Genomic DNA, 12,006 nt, shown 5'->3' on the forward strand with positions numbered 1-12,006 from the left:
CTCTCCCTGATTTGTTGTTGTTGTTGTTGTTGCTGATTTCGATGTCAGTTTTTAAGCCAAAAGTCAAATTGGATTGACCAACGAGATATTCGTTTGTCTTTCGATTGTGTAAAAGTTGTTTGCAAATTTTAAAATAGGCATTAAAAATGAAACCGAATGCTTTTCATTATTATGCATATGATTAACAAAGTGGCAAAAGTAATTAAAATTTATAGATTCATTTAAATAACATAACAATATCTAATTGCGTTTTCATTGGGGCAATCAATCAGCAAATGTGGGAAACTTGTTATACAGAAATCGATATTCATTGAAAATATGGTTTGATGACAATTAATATGTAAACTTTCTTTGGGAGAAATAATTTCATATGTAGATAAGGGAGTTACTTAACCCATAAGAGTATAAGAAGTATCTCCTATTTTGGTTTTATAGAAATATACAAATAGTAGAAGCAGTACGAGTAGCAGTAGTAAAATAATAGTTAAAGAAATAAATACATATATAGCAGTTGTTATATTAGTAATAAAAGTAGTAGTCTTAGTAGTAGTAGAAGTTCAGTTGAATGGCATTAAATTATAGAGAGATCATCTTAATTTCTTAATACTGGAAATCGAACAGATGTCGATTTAAATCCCAAAATCCTTGATTACACCCAAACAACAAGGCCGATTCGAATGTCCTTTGGCCTGTTGATAGTCCTGATTTCAGTTATTTATGTATTGACTTTATTGGCAATTCGTTTTATTTACTAAGAATTAATTAAGTCAAATAACCTTTTTTTTATACATATATAATACAATATTTGTACTAATATGTGAGGTTTTTTTAGGTATGGTATTGTAATTTATTTGTCATGTAGTTTAAAATGTAGTTTAACATTTTTTCCAAAACGATAGTCAAAGTTATCCAAGAACTCCATGTTAGGGCATATACTACGTATAATTCATGTCAACATCTGAAGTTTCAAGAGGACAGCCACCAGTTTTAACGAATAGGTTCAATCCCAGATGTTCTTTAAGAAATGGGCCGTCTTCAAGCCAGAGGCAGAACCAGAGTGCGTCGTTGATATCAATTCAGATAGAGACTGGGCTATATAAATATAAAGAACAGATTATTCTAAAAATACTTAACTGTATCATTTTGAAAGCAAATTCTTCCAGCGTCCATTTAATTTCAAATCTTCTTAAATTCGAGCTCCAACTACAGTCTTTGCAAAGAACAAGCTTACTTTCGATAGATTTCACAATTTCATGCAACTTTCTTGAACTATTTCGAAATTGTTTTCATTAAAACTACTTTAAGCTCTCGTTGGGCTGCTCACACAACATAAAATAAGGTATTCCATGTATATAATCCCTCTAAATCTCGAAATACCATAAAACTTTCACTTTTTCACTGAAATAGAACGAGACAGATCGATGCAAGACAAAGATAGCGCACATAAAGTTTAGTTTTAGTTGTTTTTCATGTTTTATCATCATCATCATCATCATTATCATTATTATTATTATCAACTTATCAAATCGTTTGCTTCAACTTCTTTTTATAATTACATTTCTATGAATATTCCTTGATTGTTAACAAACAAATTAAAAAAAAAAGATGATAATGTAAAATAAAAATAATAAAAATGAAAAAAATACCTCGTATAAGTATATCAGCGTATTAATTATACAAATATAATAATAATAATAATATTAACAACATTATAGTAATGCGATATTAAATGTAGTGATATAATGTTAATAGTTATAAAGTATAAAAAAAATATATATATAGTATATGTATATCGTATGTATATGTATCTGTATCTTTTTCTATGAATAGGATGTAAAAATATAACCATCGATATCGAAACGGTAATAAATATTAATGCTGATGACAAATTTGTTGTATTGAAGAAATACTTGCGCTAGTTTTGATGTGTGAGTTTTAGTGTGTGTGTGTGTGTGTGTGTGTGTGTGTAAGCTTAAGAGTATATAAGTAAAATAGGTATTAGATTTAGGCGCAATTGCGCTGCTGTTGCTCTTGTTGTTGCTGTTACTGTTGCGTAGGCAGTTTCATATGACCGCCTACAAGGCGGCAATCACGCGATCGCACAACTGTTGCGACTGTTGCTTGTGGGCGTCTTGCAGCGATTCCGACTCTTTGAGTTCTGTGTTAACGAATTGTAGCACTGTGACGTTGTCAACGCATATGACTTGAGTGTCGATTTAACGGAGGGCGGCAGGTGCAACGAATCAATAGCATAAACGCTCGTCCGACGCACAATTGTTCGACAGCAGAGCTCCTGCAGCGACAGCACTATAAACAATAAATATATATATATAAATTCAAATATTAATCATAATTGCTATCACCATATAGGGGTGTTGAATCATACCCTTATTGCTGCGCCAAATATGCTCAATGCCATTGCGATGCAATGCCATGCGGGCCAATTCGCAGAAAGATTCGCGTATATTGAAATCGCAGAGTGGCGATATCTCAAAGCAGGACATATTGTTGCGTGAGGCATAGGTTTCGGCCTGTTTGGCAGCCACCTGACGCTTGTAGGCCAAGTGCAAACGATTTCCAACCAATACTTTGGGTATGCCAGGTGCATGCTTTAAAAAACAAATGTATAACAATAATTAGTATGCCAATAAAGATAACAAATTGGTGCCTCGTACGAAGTTCGACAACAAAACAAAGAAAACAACTAAAAACATATTTGAAGTGAAAGAAAGATTAGTATAAAAATAAGCCAATTTCTTTAATATTGGGAAAAAGTAGCTTTCCAAAATCGGATTTTCTTAGTAATTGTCGAAATTCGTATAGGGATAGGAAATGAACAGTTTCGTTAGACTCACCTCTTCGACCTCTTTCAGCCAGCGATCGATGCCATCGAAGCTCCATTTGTTTGTTATATCGTACACTAATATAATACCCTGAGCACCTCGTGAATACGAGCGTATTATGGTGCAGAAACGCCCCTGGCCGGATGTATCCCATATCTGTAGCTTGACCCGTTTACCCTCCAGCAATATCGTTGTTGTTTTATATGCTACCGTTTGCAATATGTGAGATGTGCAGTCTGTATATATTAGTTGCATTATCTCAACAGTCATATATCGCATATGGTATTGATACTCACCATTGCCACTGCAGAAGGGGCTTTCTGTGGATGGATCCTCCAGATTGGAGAGTATTTCATGTTTACCCACATCGCTATCCCCAACCAGTAGAACCTTTAGTAAATAGTCGTAGTCTTTTGTCATGGTTCTCATGTAGCTTTCGCTCTTGCTGTTGCTGTTCAACCTGCAATAATAATATCAACAACATTAATAACTAAAAAAAAAAGCAGGTTAGTTACCATTTTAACGAGCCCAAGAATGCGAGCCCAAGTTCTTGCTGCTTGTTGCTTGTTCTTGGGCCGGGCTAACCGGTATATACAGTTAGTCAAGTAATTGTTTTGATAACATTACAAAAATTACATGTTTAATTTCTTTTCTTTTTGGAATTTGTTTAACTTAATGGATCTCATTTTATTTAAATCTTTACATTTGAGAAATCTATTCATCATTTCAAGATTTAATTAAACAATATATTAAATGCGGCAAGTTAAAAGTATTAAATATGTGTTTTCATTATTTATTTTCTTCGATTTTCAAGAACTTTTATACATACAGTATAATTTGCTTTAATTGGCAAAATTTGGCGCAAATTAACAAAAATTCTATTTTTATATTTGAAAAACGTAATCTTATTACATTGCTTATAATTGCAACTTTTATCTGTCTTATAAAATAATGTTAATTTGAAAGTAGTAAAAAGGTCAAGAAAAAATTGAAAGAAATAGCTGAAATTCTTTTTGCCTAATTAAAATGTAAACTTTGAATTTGGTCAAAACACTTTTTTGATTAACTGTATGTATGTGTGTGTGAAGAGGAGGGATTATGGGTGGTAGGGAGGGGGACAGCTGCGCCAGATAAGCTCACAGAAACAACACAACAACAACACACAAAACGGCCCACAAACTGCAAGGTGCCAAAGTCGAACCGGCAATTTTCGTAATGTGGGCAGAATAACATTTATCTAGTGAGTCATACGCACAACACACACACACGCATACACATGCATATGTTAATGCCACACTTGTGCACATGCAAAAATGGGCGTGAATATGCCAAAAAAAAAAATTAAAAAAATTAAAACAGCAACAACCAAAACGGAATAACAAAATTTGAGAAATTCTACATTTTGCCGGTTTGCACCACCCCAATGTGGTGCATTAGGGTGGCCGTAGTGCGTTTATTCACCCGCACGCAAATATTGCTCGTAGTTTAAGCACCTTCCTATACATGGCTGGCCAGTCATTTGGGTGTGTTTTGTTTTGCACCGCATACGAGACGACAACAACAATGACAACAACAAGGGCAACACAACAGGCGCACACACACAAACATATAAAAAACAATGAGCAAATTATACAAACAGCGACGCTGACACTCACACACAGCAATATTCACTTCACGTATTAAACGAAAGCAGCGTCTACTTATTATTTAAGCGCAACAGTTGCATTTTAACAGTTTGTAAATTCGCAAAAATAAAATCGGTGTTGAAATTGCAGCACAAAATTTATTTTACCCAAATACGCATATGCACTAGAGTAGTGATGGCACGATTAATCATATGAAACACATTAATCGATTAATAATCTAAATTATTTGCCATCACTACACTACAAATCGTTTAAGACACTGCCATCTGGCATAAAAAGTTACCGTTTATTTGAACGTCTGGCAGCCTTAAAAAAGCTTATCGTTTTATTGACGATATTAGCGATTTATTGTCGATATGCAAATTTAAAAACGCAAAAAACTCAATAAAAAATTAATAAATTTGATACAAATTTAAGATTCGAAATTAGACAAAGTTAAGGTAAACATTTAAATGATGTTTGAAGTTCGTCAGACCTCGGAAAGAGAAGTTAGAAAATTTAATTCTAAAAAAAAAATATTTATCGTAAGATCGAAGAAAAATTCCAACAAAAACTCTGCAAAAGCTTAAAAAATTCTAGCAAAAAATAATTCATATTTTAAATTAAGGTACAATAAATCAGAATACCTTTTTTCGGAAATAAAATATAATTTTAAAAAATCAAGCCAGATCGAAAATTTTTACTGGATGGGCAACCCTTGGATTCGATACAGCTCTAGTCGCTGTTATCATTTTGACAATAAACAAATAACAATGTTTAATTATAACAAAATACGGGAAAACGAACGAAACATCAGCAATGCGGAATCGACAAGAAGAAAACTTGAATATGTGAACCGTTGCAGACTTGTAACCGCATTCGCCATACTTGTTTGCTTCATATTCGTGCCTCTTTGTTTATTCACGACTAATCAGCATCAACTGCAACAACAACAAAGAGAACAACCACAACGCTTGGTATGCTATTATACGACATCCGATCGCGATGCACTGAGTCTGCTGGATGTGCCCGGAGATTTATGCACGCATATAAACATTGGCGTTGCTGATTTGTACAATTCGACGCTGTTGTTGTCGCAGCGTCTGGAGCAGGTGCTCCAGAATGACACGCGTCTATTTCGCGCCAAGAATCCGCAGGTGAAGCTGCTGCTCTGGATTGGCGGTGCGGACAGTGGACATCAATTTGCTGACATGGTTGTGAATCATGCGCGTCGTAAACAATTTCTGCGTTCACTTAAGGCTGTCATGCACAAATATCCCAGTTTGGATGGCATCGATCTGGATTGGGAATTCCCCAGTGCCTATGATAAGGAGCGCATGCATTTCTCCCAGCTGCTGCACGAGATACGCCTCGAATGGGTGCGCGAGAAACGTGCTCATAATCTACTGACCATGGCAGTTGCCGCTCCCGAGGGCATCGCATTCTTTGCCTACAACATACGCGAAATCAATCTGTATGTGGACTATGTCAACTTGATGACCTACGACTTTCATTTCTATCGCGAAGACACGCCCTTTACTGGCCTCAATGCACCGCTCTTTGCCCGTCCCACGGAGCAGTCCATCATGAGCACCTTTAACATCAACTACACCGCACACTGGTGGCTTAAGAATGGACTGGAGCCCCATCGCTTGGTCATTGGACTGCCCACATACGGACATTCCTTTACGTAAGTGTGCAGACAAAGACTTAATAAACAATAGGATCTTAATATATAGCATTATCTAATTCCACGGCAGCCTGGTTAGTCCGTTCAACATGCGCATTGGGGCACCAGCCTCAGGATTTGGCAAATGTGGTCAACTGGGCTTCACCACGCTCTCGGAGACTTGTGCCTGTGCCAATGAATATCTTGCTCCGATCTACACCTATGACAACGATACGTGCTCACCCTATTTGAGTGCACTTGGGGAATGGATCTCTTACGAGAGTAAAACGAGCATTGCCTGCAAGGTCAACTATGTGAAATCCATGAATGTGGGCGGACTCATGATTTTCTCCCTCAACACGGATGATGTGAGGAACACTTGTGGTTACTTGCCACGCAGTGGCAAGCCTGTGTTCCCGCTGGTGCAAGCAGCCAAAGGCGTCCTTATGGGTCATTAAACAAATGCAGCAGGGATTGGGACCAAATATTTGTTAAATAATATTGATATAGATAAATAAGAGATGCCTTCATCTTGTATTATTGTTAAGTTTGGTTGGCATGTTAAGTTAATTATAATTAGATCAATGAAAATGGGCTGTATTAAACTATATAAGATTTATTTATAATAATATCGTGCATTATTTGTTGACTACATCCAATATTTTGACCTTGTACCTTTTACAATATCAATATCAATTATATATGGTTGTTGTTTATATATTTTCTTTCTTTTAATTTATAAGTATATAAATAAAATTATCACAATCGATCAATATTCATAATATAACTAGAAATTTCAACACGCAAATAATATTTACTTGTATGTTAGTTAAATGACGATTATATGGATACATGGATAATTCATTTGGTGGCGGGAGACAGATTAAAAGACAAGGAAAAGGATGACACTGTGATCTTTTTCAACTTGTACACGAATAAGCAAAGGAATGGGGAAGAAAACCGCTTTAGTCAAGCTCTGTTGGAGTTGGAGTAGGAAGTGGAATCGGAATCAGAATTGGAGCCGGAGCCAACTTTTTGGCCGGCTGTTAGGTACGTCTTAGGCAAGGCAGCGACGGCAATCATATGTGCTTCGGTGTCCGCTGTAGATTTGGTGGCGGCGCCGCAAGCAGCTCATCGATTTGCAGCTTATACGCCTGCTTCAGCTCAACCAGATCCAGTTCCAGCTCCTCAGTGCGTTCCACCTTTTCGCCGTACATTTGCAGCAATGCATCGTAGCGATGCTGCAGATCCTCGTAACATTTCTCCATGCTCTCGAACGCTTGCACTTTCTCCTTCAACTACACGAGAGATAAATTAAATTTTAATTCAAGATGAGTTTATGGTTAATTGCCAATTGCTTACTGTCTCCAGTTCCATGGTTAAATTGGATATCTCGCTGTCCAGGACGCTGCGTTCCGCCTGCAGACGCGACAGCTCCCACTGTAGATGCGTCAGTTCGCCATCCCGCTGCTTGAGCAGCGCCTGCAGATGCTCCAGCGTTGTGGTATTCCCAGCCATAAAGCTCAGATGCACGCCCTGTATAATGCCCGACTGTTGACGTCCACTGTTGGACACACACTCCATATCATCCTGCATGAACAGAGCATTAAAAATGGTGCAAATTCCAAATTTAATTTCACTTACGCCTTGCCAGTCAATGATGCCACCAAGTGCATCCTCGGCGGAGCCGCTGTCGTCCACAAGACTCAGCGGTGGCGACGCATGCAACGCCTTCTGGCAGCGACTCTCCGACAGCTCGCTGCTGGCCTTGACCGCCTCCACGGTCAGTTCACTGGTGCGCTGAAATGAACGCTGCTTGCGCAAATCCGTTTCCAGCTGCTGGCACTGCTCCGTCAAGGCATCCAGCTTGTCCTGGCGCTGTTTCAGCTGCTCCTGCAGCGTGACAAGTTGACTGTGTCAAAGGAAACATACAAATTAGATAAATTATGCCTTATCATTACATTTTCATTATCACTAAAAAAAAATTAATAATAATGAAATCACATTTAACTAGCATTACAAAATCTTCTGCTAATGATATGTTGTTTTACTAGCATTAAATAAAATCATTAAAGTGAAATCATATTTTACAATCATTAAAAAATCTACAGCCCATGAAATGTCATTTCATTATCATTGAAATTAGTGGTTCTAATGATAAAATTAAAAATTAAAAAAATTAATAATAATGAAATCACATTTAACTATCATTTCAAAACCTACTGCTAATGAAATGTTGTTTTACTAGCATTAAAAAAAATCATTGAAGTGAAATCATATTTTACAATCATTAAAAATTCTACTGCCAATGAAATGTCATTTCACTAGCATATTTGTACTGCTAATGATATGACATTCTACTGAAATTTCATATCATTAGCACTAAAATTTTACATTTTAGTACAAATTTATTGAATGAAGTGACTAATGCATTACAAAATTAGTTCATTAGTCACAACATTTATTAATATAAAACTGTTAAACCTACTCTTTTTCATTGTATAATTATGAAATTATTCGTATTATTAAGTTGCTAACTTGAATGTATTCAGAGTTTTTTATTCGATCGTACTGAAATTGTCAGGGTATATCTAAGTTATCTGAATTCTATGTTATTTTAATCAATGTTTGCCCTATAAATTGATGCTTTATCTAAATTTACTTATCTTAGGGATATTTAAATTTGGTCAGATATGCATTCTTGTTCCTAGTAATTTCTAGTAATTTAATAAAAAATTGGTCAGCACTCAAAATATTGATGAATTTTTGCATTTTGTAAATCTAAACATTATTTGCTTCCAATATGGAACAACTCTTGAAATTTGTTTTTAAGACCCTGTATAGTATATCCTAAGCAGATCGACACAGATTGTCTACATATTTATAGGATAAGAAATAGATTTGTTTAATTTTCTGTTTTGTTTGATAGGATAGGATTTTGGGAGTTACAGTGACGTGGTCAAAGTTTGCTTCAATACATGGAGTCTTACATAGGGAAGAGTTCAGTTAAAAAATATGGCAACTGAAGTAAATCACATTTGGAATCTAGTTACAGGTGAATTGCATATTTTGTTACTGCGCACCTCTTGTAATCATTCTCCTTGAGACTGGCGTCCAGTTCCTGCTGACGCAGCGTAATCTTGGCACTCTCTGACTGCACCAGTGCATTGGACAGCTTCTCCTCGAGCAGATCGCAGCGGGTGCGCAAGAGTTCCTGTTTCTCGTTCTGCACCGATTCGAGCTGTTGCAGCGAATGCAGCTGTGACTGGGAATCCTCGAGCTTCTGCAGCAACTGCTGCTCATCCTTGCTCCAGCTGGCGCTGCGTTGATTCAGCGTCTTTTGCAGCGATTCGATTTGTCGGATAAGCGGCGTTGTGGACACACTCAGCTCCTGGGTGCTGCACTCGGCACGGGTTTCGGCCGCCTCGAGGCGTCGCAAGAGTTCGCGATTCTCCTCACGCAGTTGTTGCTCCCGCTTGGCCATGTTGTGCTCGGTGATGCGCAGCTTTTCGCGCATATCACTCAACTGCTGCACATACTCCTGATTCTCGGCCTGGATTTGATGTTGCTCGTGTCGCTGACGCTGCTGCAGATCTCCTTTGATGCCATCGAAGCTGGTCTGCAATGCCGCCAGCTTGGACTGCAAATCTTCGTTGCGACTGCGAATTTCAGCATTCTCCTCGTCGACGCGTCGCTTCTCGTTGGTCATTCGATTGACGGCCTCGATTTGTGTACGCTCCATTTCCTCTTTGGCGGCGAGGGACTTCTTCAATCGTTCCGATTCGCTGGAGAGCAACGAGATTTGCTCTCCATTCTTCTTCAGCAGCGTATCCGAAGTTTTCTCTTTGGCGCGCAACTTCTTGATGATGTTCGACTGTTGCAGTATCTCCTTGGATAGTTTCTCTCCCTCGGACTGCAGAGCGGTGATCATTTCATTGCATTCGGTCAGCTCATCCTTGGGTATCTTATTGAGCAGCTCATCCTTAAGGCTCTTGATTTGAATGCGCAACGCATCCCGTTCCCGTATGCTACCCTGAAACTTCTTCTCCAGCGCCGACAGTCGCTGCACTGCCTCATTGGCCTCCGAGCTGTTGGCACTGTTCTTTGCCGCCTCAACTTGGGCACAAAGCTGCTGATTCCGCTCGAGCAGCTCGGCATTTTGTCGCTCCGACTGTAGCAATCGCTGTTCACGCGCCTCAATCACCTGATTGAGCTCGCTAATGCGATTCACCAGCTTGTCCAGCTCCGATTGCGAGTCCTCCGACAGCAACGATATTTCCGATGGCTCACGATGATGTCCCTTGTTCTTAAGGCCATGAAGACCATGTTGATTCCCCTTCATAGCACCGCACAGCTCCTTGAACTTTTGCGGACTTGTGCGCGTTGTGGTGCTATTTGTGCTGGAGTCTCCATTCGGATTCGATATGATCTCAATGTCTGATGACGTCGACGAGTAGCTCTGATCCACCATCTCCGTCTTGCTGCCATGTTGACACGCCTCTGATCCTCCAGGACTGCCGTCGTTGCCCGACTTGCTCTTGTGACTCAACTGGAGCTGAATGTCCTCAAAGCTTTGCGTTGAATCCGAATCAGCGCCAGCATTTGACACACTTACAGCGGCTTGTGTATCGCTGAACACCAAAGCCTTCATGGTTTTGGTTGAATCTACGAAAGGAAAGAGCCCAGAATTGGGATTGAATGACAGCGAGAGAGAATACGAATCATACAAGTAGTTAACGACTACAAAATAACCTTTACTCAATTCAAGTAAAGTTAATTTAATATTAAGAATACTTTACTATTATGGGCTATATTAACTTGCCATTTAAGTGCAGAGAATGATCATCCTGATCCAAATGAAGCGCATGACCATCATCATCATCATCATCGGCATCATCTGCCTCGTCATCATCGCCATCCGCATTGTCGGACGTTTCATTGCTGGCTATGATGACAATGCTATCCGGCAACGATGGCTCCGTATCCGGTGACAATTCCATTTCCAGTTCACTGGCCGTTGTAGGCGCTGTTATTAGCTCCAACGAAGATTCGGAATTGCGCATGCAGCTGGCGGCACTTTGAGATGTGGGTGATGTGGGTGACGGTGATGATAGCAGATCAACGGAATCCGATGTGGCCGACTGTCGCTTCGCATAGAGATTAGCTGTTGTAGCTGGCGTTGAGGCGTCGCTTGCTCGTGGTGGAATGGTAACCATCTCATTGGCATGTGGATTATCATAAAAGGTGGCTTCCTCTATAGCTGACGTTGCCATCGCGGCTGACGACGACGCCAACGCTGACGCTGTCGTTGGCAATGTCGTTGTCGCTGTCGTTGTTGCTTTGCCTCCAGGCGTCGACGCTGCGCTGCTGCTCGCTGTGACAGAGGAGCCGCTGCCAACGTTGTCGGTTGTCTTGTTGTCATCATCCTGAATATCGAGCGCCTCAATTAGAACAGTTCTGGCTTTTTCGAACCAACTCATGCCGCTTTCTTGTGCTCTAATGCGCTTCGTAGGCTACACGTAATGTCTGCAACACATTAATTTCTATTTTATTTGCAAATAAATTGCGCTTTTACAAACACAAACACAAACACATCATTAAAGTTATCTTTTATTTTGTAGCTTGTTGGCAGCTTCTTCGGATATCGTATCGATATCTCGATATTTGGATATCGCTTTCGATATTATTCGTCACTCTTATGACTAAATTTTTACTATAAAAAAGGCTCATTCAAATTAAATAATATTTGATTTAGGTAATTTTCTATGAAAGTAATTTTGAAATGAACATGGAGAATTTTATACCATCGATACAATATTGGGGCCTGCGGACATTAATTGTCAAGGTGCCCACACACGACAAACATGCG

General features: G+C 39.0%; 3 protein-coding genes across 5 annotated transcripts; 1 reads left to right on the forward strand and 2 right to left on the reverse strand.

Annotated features, from left to right (window-relative positions):
- Positions 1-1,703: 1,703 nt before the first annotated feature.
- Positions 1,704-4,661, reverse strand: LOC117782238 (ras-related protein Rab-40C). 3 transcript variants are annotated; one of them, XM_034619292.1, is made up of 5 exons: positions 4,499-4,661; positions 3,140-3,303; positions 2,856-3,049; positions 2,387-2,609; positions 1,704-2,307 (listed from the first exon to the last, which is right to left on the reverse strand). In XM_034619292.1, exons 2-5 carry the CDS (start codon positions 3,270-3,272, stop codon positions 2,090-2,092), a joined length of 768 nt encoding a protein of 255 aa, XP_034475183.1. In that variant the 5' UTR covers positions 3,273-3,303; positions 4,499-4,661; the 3' UTR covers positions 1,704-2,089. The 3 variants fall into 3 exon arrangements, with proteins under 3 accessions (XP_034475183.1, XP_034475174.1, XP_034475167.1); XM_034619283.1 differs by lacking the exon at positions 4,499-4,661 and adding an exon at positions 3,359-3,375 and having other exon boundaries at positions 1,708-2,307; positions 2,856-3,079; XM_034619276.1 differs by having other exon boundaries at positions 1,709-2,307; positions 2,856-3,079; positions 4,499-4,658.
- Positions 4,662-5,198: 537 nt separating this feature from the next.
- Positions 5,199-6,763, forward strand: LOC117782233 (chitinase-3-like protein 2). Its single transcript, XM_034619265.1, has 2 exons — positions 5,199-6,158; positions 6,229-6,763. The coding sequence occupies exons 1-2, from the start codon at positions 5,242-5,244 to the stop codon at positions 6,593-6,595; spliced, it is 1,284 nt and encodes a 427-aa protein (XP_034475156.1). The 5' UTR covers positions 5,199-5,241; the 3' UTR covers positions 6,596-6,763.
- Positions 6,740-11,786, reverse strand: LOC117782224 (TATA element modulatory factor). Its single transcript, XM_034619255.1, has 5 exons — positions 10,960-11,786; positions 9,221-10,802; positions 7,782-8,049; positions 7,500-7,727; positions 6,740-7,435 (listed from the first exon to the last, which is right to left on the reverse strand). Exons 1-5 carry the CDS (start codon positions 11,615-11,617, stop codon positions 7,217-7,219), a joined length of 2,955 nt encoding a protein of 984 aa, XP_034475146.1. The 5' UTR covers positions 11,618-11,786; the 3' UTR covers positions 6,740-7,216.
- Positions 11,787-12,006: the final 220 nt, after the last annotated feature.

Source organism: Drosophila innubila, chromosome X (assembly GCF_004354385.1).
Source record: "Drosophila innubila isolate TH190305 chromosome X, UK_Dinn_1.0, whole genome shotgun sequence".
Classification (NCBI taxonomy): Eukaryota; Metazoa; Arthropoda; class Insecta; order Diptera; family Drosophilidae; genus Drosophila; species Drosophila innubila.

Excerpts from the sequence above, each read along its gene's own strand:
- LOC117782233 (XM_034619265.1), top strand. The coding sequence starts at position 5,242 with ATGTTTAATTATAACAAAATACGGGAAAACGAACGAAACATCAGCAAT. Across the intron at positions 6,159-6,228 it reads ACATACGGACATTCCTTTAC|CCTGGTTAGTCCGTTCAACA; the intron begins GTAAGTGTGCAG and ends ATTCCACGGCAG.
- LOC117782224 (XM_034619255.1), bottom strand. The coding sequence starts at position 11,617 with ATGAGTTGGTTCGAAAAAGCCAGAACTGTTCTAATTGAGGCGCTCGAT. Across the intron at positions 10,803-10,959 it reads TCATTCTCTGCACTTAAATG|ATTCAACCAAAACCATGAAG; the intron begins GCAAGTTAATAT and ends TTCCTTTCGTAG. Across the intron at positions 8,050-9,220 it reads AAGGAGAATGATTACAAGAG|TCAACTTGTCACGCTGCAGG; the intron begins GTGCGCAGTAAC and ends CCTTTGACACAG.
- LOC117782238 (XM_034619283.1), bottom strand. The coding sequence starts at position 3,272 with ATGAGAACCATGACAAAAGACTACGACTATTTACTAAAGGTTCTACTG. Across the intron at positions 3,080-3,139 it reads CCCCTTCTGCAGTGGCAATG|ACTGCACATCTCACATATTG; the intron begins GTGAGTATCAAT and ends TAATATATACAG. Across the intron at positions 2,308-2,386 it reads TATTTGGCGCAGCAATAAGG|TGCTGTCGCTGCAGGAGCTC; the intron begins GTATGATTCAAC and ends TATTGTTTATAG.